Genomic DNA, 13,852 nt, shown 5'->3' with positions numbered 1-13,852 from the left:
ATGAAGTATAAGTTCAGTGCTGGTGTCCATGGATTTCATCCTATGAAAGATTAAGGGCACTTTCTTTCTCACCCTTCTGCATTCTAACTGTTAACCACAGTTAGAATTTTTAGCAATATAAAGGCTTTTTATGCCAGTTATATTCTGGGTTACCATAGTCAATTCTTCTCTTTCTTCATATTTAAGTTAATTTAAGGTACTTAAGACCAATCTCGTCACAGCTGAGCCGTTCCTGGAGCAAACTTTGAACGATAAATTGCTAATGTTTTGAAATGGAGCACTACTAGAACAAAACTTTCAAGCAGCAAGAAAACCGGGTGCCCGTTGATTAAAAGATAGAGAAAGTCACTGGGAGAACTGTTGACTGGAAGGTGGACATGGTGGCCCATGCCTATAATCCCAGCACCCCAGGTAGTTGAGGCAGGAAGGTGGTGAGTTTAAGGTCAGTCTGTGATGCATAATGAGAACTTTTCTCAAAACAAAAAAGAGGATAAAGAAGAAAACTGTTGCTAGGCTAATTTGGAAAACAGATCAAGTACTTGTGATGTTTGAAGTCCTCACAGAAACAGCTGAAAAGATGGTTAGGGATTATCAGCTTAAATGGTAGTGAGTACATTTGCTCCTGGCAGTGGTATAACTTTAGAGACTAAACAGCCAAGCTTAGGAACCTTAAATTACCTCACCATCAAGTTTCAAAGATTATGAGCTAATGTTCTTGTGGAAAGTTTTAATGAAAGGCTTGGTTGGGATTTGATAACCTATCAAGTGGTTATCCCTAGAGAAAACGGCTTCTCCCCTTCTCAGAAGGCTTTATCTGCCTGTAGCTCTTCATCAAGTTGCGAGACTTCCCCCTACCACATTAGCATGTCAATTGGTACTGTCATTTTTCAGATCTCGTTTATACAATCATGTTGTTGAGATTTCATGGATGCAGCTTCTCTGTCATATATAGAAGGTTCTATCTAAAGGCAGACATCCTGGTCCCCTCTTCCATGATGTTTCCTGAGCTGTAAGGAGAAGAATTGCATTGTAGATGTATCAATTGGGACTGGGCACTTCCAGCTGGTTGAACTATGCATTTTGACCAACTATGGTTTTCTGTAATCATCTCCACCTGTTGCAAAAAGACACCTCTTTGGTGAGGGGTGAGAGCTGCACTTATTTGTGGGTATAAGGATAAGTATTTAAAACACACTTAGAAATTAGAGTGATTTAGGAAAGTGGCAGCAGTAGGTTCTCCTCTAATGTCCATGGCATCAGCAGCCATGAGTAGTGGGCTAAGTTTACAGTATCAGTCATTAATTCTTTATTGATCAGGCCTCAAGTCCCATTAGACAGCTGTTAGTTATCTTCAGAATGTTAAGTGTCACTACTGTACCTTTTGGGATATCTTGCCATTCTGGTCATTGTTATAGTTCATAGGCATTACAGCTAGATAATACTATTGATTGCTTTTCTCCTTTGGCTTCTTGCATAACTGGAAAGGAGGATATTGAACATGATTTTTCCAGTATGTGGGATGAAAAGTTTGGTAGGAAAGAAAGTGGGTGCCAGGGATCAGAAGGAAATAGCAGAAAGCCCTTTCTCCCATCCTTCAAAAAATTAACTTTTTGGTATGTTGAACCCAATCTCTTTAACCTTTAGGTCCTCATCAAAAGCTAAATGAAAAATACAGGTCATACATATAGTGGATGGTCTGGGAACCCATTTCTAAATCTTTCCATAGACGGCTGGTACAAAGTGCTTGGCAAAGGTTAACATACTCGAGGCCATCTTGTACTTCCTGTCACTTCTTTGCACTGCAGGCTGCCAAAGCCCTTATTAATCACAGTCTCTCAGAGAGCTGTGCTACTCCTCTGAACCATTTGTCCATACTCCACAATCACCCGATACAAATAGAGTAAACCTCTACACAGGCTTTAAGCTCCACCTCTACTTCCCTTAGGGAACAGCACTATCATCACTAATTTCTTCCAATAATTTATACCCCATCTCAAGCATAATTTAAAAGTAAATCAGTGTTCTCCACAAGTACAGTCACTGTTAAGCTTATGCACATGTGTGTGTCCATAAAGAATATATTTACTGATCTAATTGTGATTAAGTTCCGAATGGGAAACTTGTGAGACTAGAAGAAATTTATCTCATGTAACACAGTGTTACTCCAATTCCCACCACTAAAGGCATAATTATCAGCAAATTTGTGCATGCTGAAGATCTGTATTCTCTTCTAAACACAAATGAGCCTTTTGTTTCCATTAATAACAGCAGATGCTTCAGAATGATCAATAGACAAATGGGTTTCACTTGCTACAGAGGAAATTGCTATTCCCCACATTTTCTCCTTAGGGAAAAAAAACTCCCAAGATGCCATGATGATAAGCCATACTTGTTTCCATGAACAAGCCATGAAATGGAGTCAGGTTGGACTAGAAAGAGAAGGTTCATTAAGCCCACCTCAAATAACACAGAATACTAGAGCCAATAGACTTGACTTGGCATGTTTAAAATTCACAAAAAAGGTAAGCTGTTCCTGGGGAAAATAAAAGGGTACATCTAACTTGCATGTTAAAAAGAAAAGCATGTTCACTTTAGTATTTGATCCAGGTTTACTTGGCTTAATGTTACTGGGTACATGTTCATGGAGAGGGGGAAATTAAGGGCCCGGAGAAAACAGGACCCTTCTGCTCTACTGACTCCTGCATGACACTGAGGTCCTATTACACAACAGGGTAATTTTCATTCGTTAAACGCAACTATCATTTGAATACTTTACTTCTCAATATTTCTACTCTAGTTCTCTTGCTATTCTCCAGTACCAAGAGACAGTTGAGGGAATTCACTGAAATGGAATTACTACAAGGGAAGACCTACACTTTGCTCTTTCTGTCTTTATGTGATTTTCATGCACCAGGTTTTCAAGTGGATTTCAGAGTTGTCAACAAGACTGAGGAGCTGTGCCAAGTGTTCTGTCCTCCCAGATTGTTTAGGCAACAGTAGTTATAACAGTAACAAACAGATAATCCAAAACTGAGAGGTCTCCTCAGTCGCATGATTCTGCAGAATTGAAGCTGACCAGAACAACACAAAAAGTACTTTGCTTCTGTCCACAGGCAAGCAGGTCAAGACCAAAGTGCCCTTTTGCTCAGTTTTTCTCTATAGTGGAAGGCTAGAAACGAGCATCACTATGAAGTTTTGCTTTTAGTGTTAAGTCACATTACCCCGTTGCATAAACCAATCACTTGTTAGATGAGCCTTCAGTCCTAAGGTGTTTCCCTGGGTACTTAAACTTAGTTTCAATTCTCATACATGTGGAAGCTTCTGAAGCAGAGAAATTTCCTTTACTGATAGCCTCAGAATTGTCTCCAAAGTAGAAATTCAAAAGAGCAATAACCAAACAGCAGAACAATCACCTGTCTATGCTTGTGCATGTGAAAACATATACACAATGATAGAGGATGGGGCAGAAGCACAGAATATAGCAAGTGTCCCTAAAAAGAGTTCAATTATATTTTTCTTTTAAATCATGTTTTTAAAGGGAAATGGTCATTTCTAAGCCATCTAGTCTGCTATCTTCTAAACGATACCATAAGAAATTAGCATCAGCATGAGTTGGCTCTTTGGAACCTGTTCCCTCTGGTGGTGGGATGCCTTGTTCAGCCTTGATGCAGGGGGGAATAGTTTGGTCCTGTTGCAACTTGATATGCCATGCTTTGTGGATTCCCAAGGGAGACCTTACCCCATTAAGATGGAGAGGGAGGAGGAGTGATTGGGGGGGCAGTAGAAGGGAGGTAGGGAGAGGGAATGGGAGGAGAGGAGGAAAGGGAAACTGTGATTGGTTGTAAAATAAAATAAAGAAAAAATATTTCCATTAAGTAGAAAACAAGAAGTCAACATGTCGTTTGTCGACATTGAGATCTGTCTTGATTAAAATGCTGTGATTGTGCCAAAAAAACTAGCATCATAATATCAGTGGATTCTTAACAATAATTGCTAAGAACTAATGGCTGTATCACTAACTTCATTAATTTTTGTTAGCATATATTAATTGTACAAATAATGGGTTTCATTATGACATACTATATGTAAAACATTATAAATTATATATTTGATTTGAAGTAATCACTTTTCTCACTGATAATTAAATCTCATAAAAGAATGCCACTCCATAGATACACACAGTTTAGAAAGAATGGATCTAGATGGTACATGGGCCTATTCATCACTCCATGGGTTTATGGGTGCCTATTTTGGAGACAGCAAGACGAGACCTATCTATCAGCTGATCATTTCTCCTCTAACTACCAGAGAATTCATGATTGTAGGAGTCACCCTCTTTTGAGGAAAGACACATTTTCATGTGGATAGCCAGCCCATCGTGAGCTACTTCAACCTTTTCTAGGTAGTTTCATCTCATCATTTTCAATATCAGCCAGCCAGCAAACCTTGGGTTATAGCTCAAAACTGCAACACTTATCTAACATGTATAAGGCCATGGATTCAATGTAAACATGAGAAACGTACAAAGATTTATCAGTTGGCATATTCAGGTTCTTTAGCCTAATATTATTAAGGTTGTACATAAAACAATCTTCCACTAACAATCACGCAAGAAATTAAAAACAAACAAAACATCCCTCTGACAAGCTAACCCAAACGGAGGGTCTGACAACATAGCAAACAGCATTCTATTTGACAATCTTAGGGTTCCAGCTAAGAAACTCATGAAAATCCACTGGAAAAAATGGAAAATACTATATATTCCTATAAGCTGCAGTTTGCACTTGGAGGCAATAATTATTAAAGTAGGTAAGAGAGGCAAATGTTCAAACTCCAAAGCGCTGCCTTTCCTAATAGAAGAGACAGGGTTCTGAACCACTGGCTGGCATGTAGGAGGAGATTGAGTGCTGGTAAGAAACTCAGAAATAGACGTGCCAATCAGAGACTTTTTTTTACAGGTTAAAAGTATGGAAAGTGTCATGTGGCCAAGGACAGGAAAGGTGCAATGTAGGAAACAAGTTTTAGTTTGGGGCCAATTACTTAGTTACTTTATCATCATGTAGCTCTTTATGAGACATAACCGCTGAGAGTTCAATGTGACATCTTATCCACATTGCAGAGCTTCAGCGTCATTAATGGTTCAGTTGCTCTCGCACTAGTAAGAATTAACTAGAAATTAAGTTAGTATACCAAACATCTATTCATGCATATGCATGTGACTTTATAAAATTCACAGATATTTCCCATTTCCTCCAGCAGAGGTCAGACAACAGCAATCCTGGACTATGAAAATCTAGGAAGCAATAGAATATTTGAGAGTGATTTTATTTTCAAGAAAAGATAAGGGAGGGTTTCTTTTTTAAAAGTGTTTTTCTCTACTCATACTTTCTAATTATATTTTAACACCAGGCATGGTTTAAGTTTTATAAAGAGCACATTGGCGTATGTGTTTCCCTGTTTTAAGTCAAGGACACTGTTTCATTATTTATATTTTCTTGGCTGAGCACAGGTTAATAGAATAGTCTAAGAAAGAAGCACATTCAGCATCCACTGTAAAAACAAACAAACAAACAAAACCCCACAATTTAAGGGCAACATCATGTCCACAATTGAGAGATCAGAGCATTCTTACTTAACCTAGGGGCTTAATATAGCTGTAAGATTGCCAGAAATAAACAAAGCCTCCTAGACACAGCTCTAAAGCAATGAGCACCTGCAACATGCAAAGAGAACAGCAAAGCTTTAACCATCTCCTCTGTCTAGAGAAAGTTAAGAGATCTTGGTGCCACAATATGTCAGTTTCTGCAAGCCACACAGGCAAAATAAGGAAGACTTTTTTTTTTAATGGTCAATTTGACAACACATTTAAAAAGCAAAGAACACTATCACCACGTTGTGTTTTCATTTCCAATTCATGTGACTTTCATATAGAAAAGAAAAGGCTTATAAAACAAAATTCGAAGGTCAGTTATTTCATATTGCATTATGCTAAATCAAGTAGCTGCTTCACTACTATATTACTGAATGATTCATAATGTATAGTCTGTTGTTTGTGCTTTTTAATTATATCACACAAATATAAAGCCATTACATTGTTATACAAATTAAAACTGTTAGTAGTTCCTTCTTCTTCTTGTTTTGGTTTAATTTTGGGTGGTCCTGGGGACCAAAGCTAGGGCCTCATACACACTTAGCTAGTATTCTTGCACCTAGGGCTTCATAAATGCTTAGCATGTGCTTGCAAACCTAGACCCTCATACATGTTTAGCATGTGCTTACACACCTATACTCTCATACATGCTTAGCATGTGCTCTACTTCCAAGCTACTCTCTCAGCTCCTCTTTCTTCCATTTTCTGAGGGAGTGGCTGTTTTCCCCCTGTGACAATAGGTTTGTATTGCTTCCTTCCACCTGTGAGAGCAACTGAGGAAAAGAGAAATGGAAGAAATTCAAAACCTCTCCCACAATTTTAATCTCAGAACTCTAGATGTAGAAACAGAAGGATCTTGAGTCCAAGGCAAGGCTTGGCTACATAATTACACCCTGTCTCAAATAAACCAAAATGACAAAAAAGGCCACAAATAAAACCTACTAGTTCTTCTATGAGACTCCACAGTGACATCTAGAAGAGATGATTCTTTGCTTAGTATAAATTATCAATGGCTTTGGGAATAAAGTGAGGGTTCTGGGAAAACAGGTGAACAGGAAGATGTGAAACAGAAAGAGTCATGATGGGAGAACTGGAATCCACAGAGAGGTGTGGTCAGTGTGAAATCCTCAGGGGCTCTTTTGTCTGTGGATTGGTAGGATGTCATTGGTCCATTCCTCAAACCCTCAGCAATGTGTGCTACACACAGATGTTCAGATGGACTGAAGGAAATTAAGATGACAAGGTAAGTGTTAACCCTGGTTAGCGCAGAGAAAAAGAAGAAAAGACCTGTAGGCCATGGGATGTGTATAAGTATAGGTGTGGAGGAGGAAACCATGAGTTGCAAATGACCCTAGGAAAGAGCAATGCAATGTTGTAAGGTAAATCTTGGGGAGGGGGAATCAATGGAGAGTCCATGAAATGGGTGGGATTTGGTTATTGAGCCACTTTTACATCAATTTCCAGAGGAGAATAGCTAACTGACATGTAGGATGCAAAGGTAAAAGTATCAAAATATTCCATGAGTCATATTACAAATAGTGTTTGTAAAAAAAAGTCTAGGGAAGCATTTGAAAAACTATAAACAGATTTTTACACAACATGCAAGTGCCACCAGTATTTAAATAGAGATATTTAATAAGCTAATCACAAATATTTTTTCACTACTGAATTCATAAAATAGTTTACCAAATGGAAGTATGACTTTGTCAACAGCTTTCCTAAATAAGTTTAGAATTACCACCCAATTTATCTTTGATCATAATGAATTCATTCTCAGAGTGACTGAAAACTTTCCATGTCTGTTTTAGGCTTACCTTTACATGGTGGATCAGACGCTGAACTTCATTCACTTTATAGGTCTCCAATCCTAGCTCTTTGGCCAACCGTAAGATACGATTCTGGGTTGGCCCAACATAAGATCCTCCAAGGTCCACATATTTAACATTTTTATTCTGTTTTTCCATGAGAAAAAAATAAAGATGACTGTTTGTAAAAACATTTATAAAATGAAAATTTCTGAAACAAGTAATTAACACTTAACAGGTTATAGATACATTTGAGTTGCATTGTGGAAAACTGAGATCTGTCCTCAACTCTTCTTTATTCATGTGACTTAATTATTAAATCAATCTTTAATTTAAAAGAAAATTGACTACTGAAAAGACAAGACACTTCAGAACCTATCACTCACAACAGAGCCCAATATCTCTGACTACACCTCAACCAAACTAGGAACTTATAAGTCAGTGACCCCAGAAATGGCATTACTGTCTGTGTTGATTTAATCATTTGCTGTCTAGCTCCCTTCCCCCAAAGAAGTCATTTGCCATCCTAAAAAGAATATTATTCTGTGTGGACAAATAAAATATACTATAGATACACACAATGGAATACTATTCAGATTTTACAAAGAAAGAAATTTTGTCATTTAGCACAACATAGATGCATCTGCAAAACATTATGCTAAGTGAAATAAATCAGAGAAAGGCAAGTTTTATATAATCGTACTTATATGTGGAATCTAAAATGAGTTAAACTCATAAAAGTAAAGAATACAATGGTGGGTACTAGAGGTTTCATGGGTGTGGTGTTAGGGACAGAGGAAATGAAGAGTTACTGGTCAAAGCATACAAGTTTCAGTTGCATGGGATGAGTAAGTTTTGAGCTGTAATGCATAGTAGGATGACACTGGTTCTTAATAATACATTGTATATTTCAAAAGAACTAAAAGTAGATTTTAAGTATGTCACCACAAACATGTCAAGGGAGTGAGATAATTTAATTAACTTGATTTAATCACCCACACTGTATATGTATCATACTGTACTTCATAAGTGTAATACAATTTTGATTTGATGTTTAAAAACAAAATACATTAAAATAGATAAATAAATAACTAAAAATGAGACTCCCTATGCACCCCCAAATTTAGTTTGTATGGTTGAAATGATTGTGTTAGTTCTAGAGAAGCCTCCAAATTAGGGTTGGGAAGTCCAGACTTCTGATAGTTTTCTTGCTACTACTATAAAACAATCTCCCTCTCCATTTTCCTCCTTCCCATTCCTAGTTCTATGATGTTAAACATGAAGTGAGAAGACTAAAGCAGAGAGAAGAAAGAAAGACTTGAAAGGGAGATAAATTAAAAGAAGTTTGGGCTAGAAGTGCTTCTCATGTGCTTAGCATGTGCAAGTTCCTGGATGGAACATCCTTAACACTCATAAATGATGATGATGATGATGATGATGATAAAGTAAAAGAGGAGCTATAAGGAAAATTCTGGAGTCGTGTTCCCCCCTTAGAAAGTCAGTATTGAAGACTTTCAGGGAATACAAAAGTCTAAACACCCAAGCCAGCTTCAGACCCATGTTTCTCATCCCCATCGTTAATGTCTTACCCTGACTGTGTAAGTCCTGCCTCCCACACGATCTCGTGCCTCCAGAACCACCACACTGAGGCCAGAGTCATGCAGAAATTTGGCTGCTGCCATACCTGGAGAAATATACAAGAAAGCATTATGGTCAAATCTGCTACAAGATTGCAGACACGCTTCTCATGCTACTGACCAACAAGAAAAGTCACATTCACATGAGCTTTACTATAATACAACTAATGCATAGATAGGAATTTTCTATAGTGGCTTAGATTCTCCATCTAGGAAACCATGTGATACTTCTAGAATGAATAAAATCAATTTCATTAGCAGTGACTATCTCACCTAAGTAAACATTCCATGTCACTGTATCAATAATATGCATATTTTAACAACTAAATTATAGGTCAGACAAGCTAATGCAAATACAGGATCACAATCAAGAACATTTGTATACCGGAGCCAAAAAGGTCCAATGGCAGCCACATACTCCATTGGAAGTTTAACTCTAAGAAGCAGCAATGTGGGAGAGAGCCGGTCTTCAGCACCTATAAGCGGGCCTTGGGTTTACTGGGAAATGGATTTTTGGAAGTTGACAAAAATTTTAAAGCTAAGGTCATAAAAACTGACCCTTTATACATCTTAATTTCATATATACCTGATCACTGATCAGATGTATCTGATTGGACATGCTTGATCATGCCTGATGAAATCACCTCATCCACGTACTTTAATTATTCATTTACTCAGAATTATTTATTGAGTACCTGTGGATAGTCTTTTGTCTAACACATGGTCTAATGTTTTAGCTCTTAAATCCTTGCACTCTTTTTTGTGAGGTGACTTTTGAGAGAGAAGTTTTTTCTTTTATTGAAAACAGATTTTCTTCACATGCTATATTTTGATTATGGTTTCCCCTTCCTCTACTCCTCCCAGTTCCTCCCCACCTCCCTTCCCATCTGAATCCACCCCTGTTCTGTCTCTCAGTAGAAAACAAACAAGGCCCTGCATCTTTAAAATCACTCTTGGGATATGACTGTGATTCAAAGGTAGGTCATTTGCTTAGCATGTGGGAAATCCAAGGTTTCTATCCATAGCATTGCCAAATATAAAAATACAAAATAAAAGCATTCACAGAATTTAGCAAGAGCTGCCTCCAAGAACAGATGCTCTTACAGTAAATTGAATTTACTTACTTGCTTCATGGGACCAAACAAAATTTAAAAAATGCCAAAATGCTACTGTGCCATACAGATACATAAAACAGCTCCTTTACTGCCTTCCAAAAATAATGACTATGAGATGTTGAGCCCCACTACTGCAACACACCTAATGCTCACTACATTTAACTACTGTTGTGTTTCCTTGTATTGATTCATGCTGGAGTGTAGTTTAGGGGTAGAGTACTTTTCCTGACTCACCTGAAACCCTAGGTTCTATCCCCAGCAGCATTAAAAAGATAAAAGGGAGAACTTACAGTACATTGGTTTAATAAGCGCATTCCAACAAACTAGTGAGCTAACGTTCTTTGATAGCATCATTTTATGTCTGAGATACATAGGGAGTAAATGAAAAAGCCAGTTCCTTTCTAGCATCTGTGTTTGACTCATGGCCAGTCTCACCTCTGATGACATCTCTCAATGTGTGCTACAGTGAGAATCCCCCACTTTTAAGGATAGTTTTTGCTTGATCAGGATCAACATGTTTTGAAGACACACTTGAATGTTGTGGGTTGCTAAGAATTCATTGAACATAATCTGAATCTGAATGAAGAATCACAATTAGCCAAAGCTTCAGCCCGCATCTGGCAGTGATTTTGACAGAAGAAACCCATTCTCCAGAGGTGCTGAATTAATATTTTATTGTTTGTCTTAATGTATCTTTCCATCCCTTTCCCCAGAGGCAGGGTCGAGTCTTCCAGTTCGTGGCAGAGTAAGGTCCCAAAGTCCATACTACAAGCAGCCAACCCATAGCACAGAAGCATCCCATGACTCGGTTTTAGGAATGCAGGGCTTGGAGTTTTAACTCCAGTTTCCCAGTTTTACTCCCATAACAGGAAAAAATAAGCATTTTCTACTTAAATTCAGAATTGCAGACAATTTGATGACCTTTTTCTTATCAAGCATAGCCTAAGACATCAGACAACATGCAGCCATAGTAACAGCTGTTATCAGTGAGTTCACATAAACCTCTGCAGCATGCTGAGGCTTAAACACAAGAATTGAGAAGGAAATATATAGCATTACTTACAGACACTCACATATGAGATTTCACAAAGGGTACTGTCTTAGTGAATACAGTTACTCAATAGTATCTGATGAAAAGCTTAAAATAATTAAAGCAAACCACCAAATAGAGTTCTCTCTACCTGTATTGCATTATAATTATAAATAGAAAATGACAAAAACATTCTTAAACAACATGTAAGTATGTTTTTGGAAATCCCTTGCATTTATTTTTACTTATGTTAAGAGTTCTTGGGGGAACATTCAAAATGTCTGTTAAGCATCAACTGACACACACACAAAAAAAAGAAAATTAAAAATACAAAAGTTGATTTAACTGGCACAAACGTGGATGGCTTAAGGGATCATTGAATTTTTGAAGGAGAGAATTGGGGGTACTTAGGAAACTTAGCAATCAGAGTCCAGTCAGGATGTGATTAAGATGGTTAAGAAGAGGTACCTGTCAAGGGATAACACAATGATGACAGATAGAGACAGGAGATTGACTACTCAAACAATAAGCAAATGCTAGCTCTCTAGAGTTTCCTGGCTCAAAATGTATTATTTCTCATGTGTTCCTTTTCTTGTTGGGTTTGGAACCTTTAAAACATTTGCCATTGAAACAAAATATGAGAAATGGTACATTCTCTGAGAAGGCTGGACATGTTTATGTTCAATAAATTGTATGATAACTTTTCATAAATTAGCAGCAATATTGGTCCTGATACCACTAGACAGTATACTTGGCCATGATTAGACATGAAATAGCTTCTGAATATAATATAATAGTATTTTTAAGGGATCCATATTACCAGCTACCACCTAAGATATGGAGCACTTAGTTTTGTGTTCAATGTCTTCCACAAAGGCTGAGAAATATTTTTATCCTCAATTTCAACAGCCAGACAGGTTACATAATTAATAAATTGTAGAAGCAGAGTTGAAACCAAAACCTCACCTCTTAGCCACCATTCTTGGTCCAAAAAAGGAAAATTAAAAATATAATAACTTGATATACGAATTCTCACAAATTATTTGACTGCTCTCTATCTAAATATTAAGAATCACCAAAAAAAGTTTTTTTTTAAACAGATATTTGACTTTTGAAAAGGATTCAAAAGTAAGCTTATCATCACTGTGCACTCTTACAAAGTTAATGAAACTTGACTTTAATATTCAGGGTCAATTAATATTTCACAAAAATAGATATTTGGTTCTTTTAGAAATAGTCTGCACAGGCCCTTAAGACACAAATAATAGAAATATACTTCTAATGCTATGAAATTACAGAAAGATTGCATTCTGCCAGGCCTAGTGGCAGGTTTGTAATCACAGTGATCTGAAGGCTGAGGCAGAAGGTTCACAAGTTCAAGGTCAACCTCACAGTGAGACCGTGTCTCAAAAAATTAAAAACAAATAAATAAAAAATACTGCATTTCTCTGGTCAAGTAGCTTATGATAAAAAGTTTTCAGCATATCAATGATCATGGATATAATTAGATACTGAAATTATTCTAAAGACCTACCAATCAGTGGCATGCAACATCATTAGCATTTCTGTTTCCAGTTTGAAGCTGTAGAAAATGGCTTGAGTTAGATTCTGAGGGAGACTGTGAAACTGCAAGAATTGTGAAATCAGAATCCCCATCTACCTTGTTCTTTGTTTTGCCGACGTGTTTCATGCCCTTCAGATTAATCTGTGATATTTAACAAACTTTTACACTTCAAATAGGAAATTAATTGACTTGGAAGTAATATAAAACATCTGTACTTTATTATTACATAAAGACTTTTTCCAGTCTAAAGTTACCAAAAGAGAGAGAGTGCAACAATCCTGGTAGCCAAAATTGACAAGGAAATTCATAGTGCCTCAAAGTACCTCTAACCTTGTAACTCTGACACATGATATAGGCATTCCCTTAGGATTTATAAAAGCAATAATAGTCAAAGAGCCCTCATCACCTCAGTCATTCTGACAAAGCAGTGTGGTTTTTTTTGGGGGGCGCTGTGGCTGGGGGGGCGGTGAGGTGGTTTGAGATAGGGTTTCTCTGTGTAGCCTTGGCTGTCCTGGAACTCACTCTGTAGACCAGGCTGGCCTTGAACTCTGCCTCCCGAGAGTTGGGATTAAAGGCATATGCAACCACTGCCTGGGCAAAGCAATAGTTTTATGAGGAAATTCTAGAAACAACCAAACAATCTCCTGATCAAAGAACTGGAGTTCTTTGATGTCTCTAAAGAGAATGTTTTTTTAGTCATTTAACACAAATATACCCCAAAGAAGGCCTGGAGTAAGAAGAAAAACATCCTCTATTAGAAGTCAAATTCCTCAAGAGAAAGAGGCATGTGTAGGAAGAAGTCAGATGATAAAGGCACTATGTAGGTGAAACCATGGCTGAAACAAGTAAGATTTGAAGCAGTGACTGAGAGCCAGCTTCTCTACTCCAGTACAGGTAGGCAAATGTAGAAGGTGAGGCACACAGAGGATGAGCAGCACACTGAGCTTATGCAGCTAGCAAGTGGCAGAGCCGGCATTCCAATCTCAGCATGCTGCTGACTCTTAAGTCCCAATCTCACATGACAAAGTGAAACATGAAGGGGTTGTTTAAC

The 13,852-nt window shown here is 37.6% G+C and overlaps 1 protein-coding gene across 1 annotated transcript in view; it reads right to left on the bottom strand.

Annotated features, from left to right (window-relative positions):
* Maob (monoamine oxidase B) overlaps window positions 1-13,852 on the bottom strand; it is a 109,024-nt gene that overhangs the window by 59,176 nt on the left and 35,996 nt on the right. Inside the window, exons 2-3 of the mRNA XM_006976874.4 lie at window positions 9,045-9,139; window positions 7,465-7,602 (exon numbers count right to left, since the gene is read on the bottom strand). Coding sequence (XP_006976936.1) covers window positions 7,465-7,602; window positions 9,045-9,139 — 233 coding nt within the window. The remainder of the gene's footprint in view (window positions 1-7,464; window positions 7,603-9,044; window positions 9,140-13,852) is intronic.

The sequence above is a fragment of the Peromyscus maniculatus genome, chromosome X, assembly GCF_049852395.1.
Source record: "Peromyscus maniculatus bairdii isolate BWxNUB_F1_BW_parent chromosome X, HU_Pman_BW_mat_3.1, whole genome shotgun sequence".
Lineage (NCBI taxonomy): Eukaryota > Metazoa > Chordata > Mammalia > Rodentia > Cricetidae > Peromyscus > Peromyscus maniculatus.
Note: the sequence above shows the minus strand (reverse complement) of the source record. Positions and strands in the feature narration are given on the sequence as shown.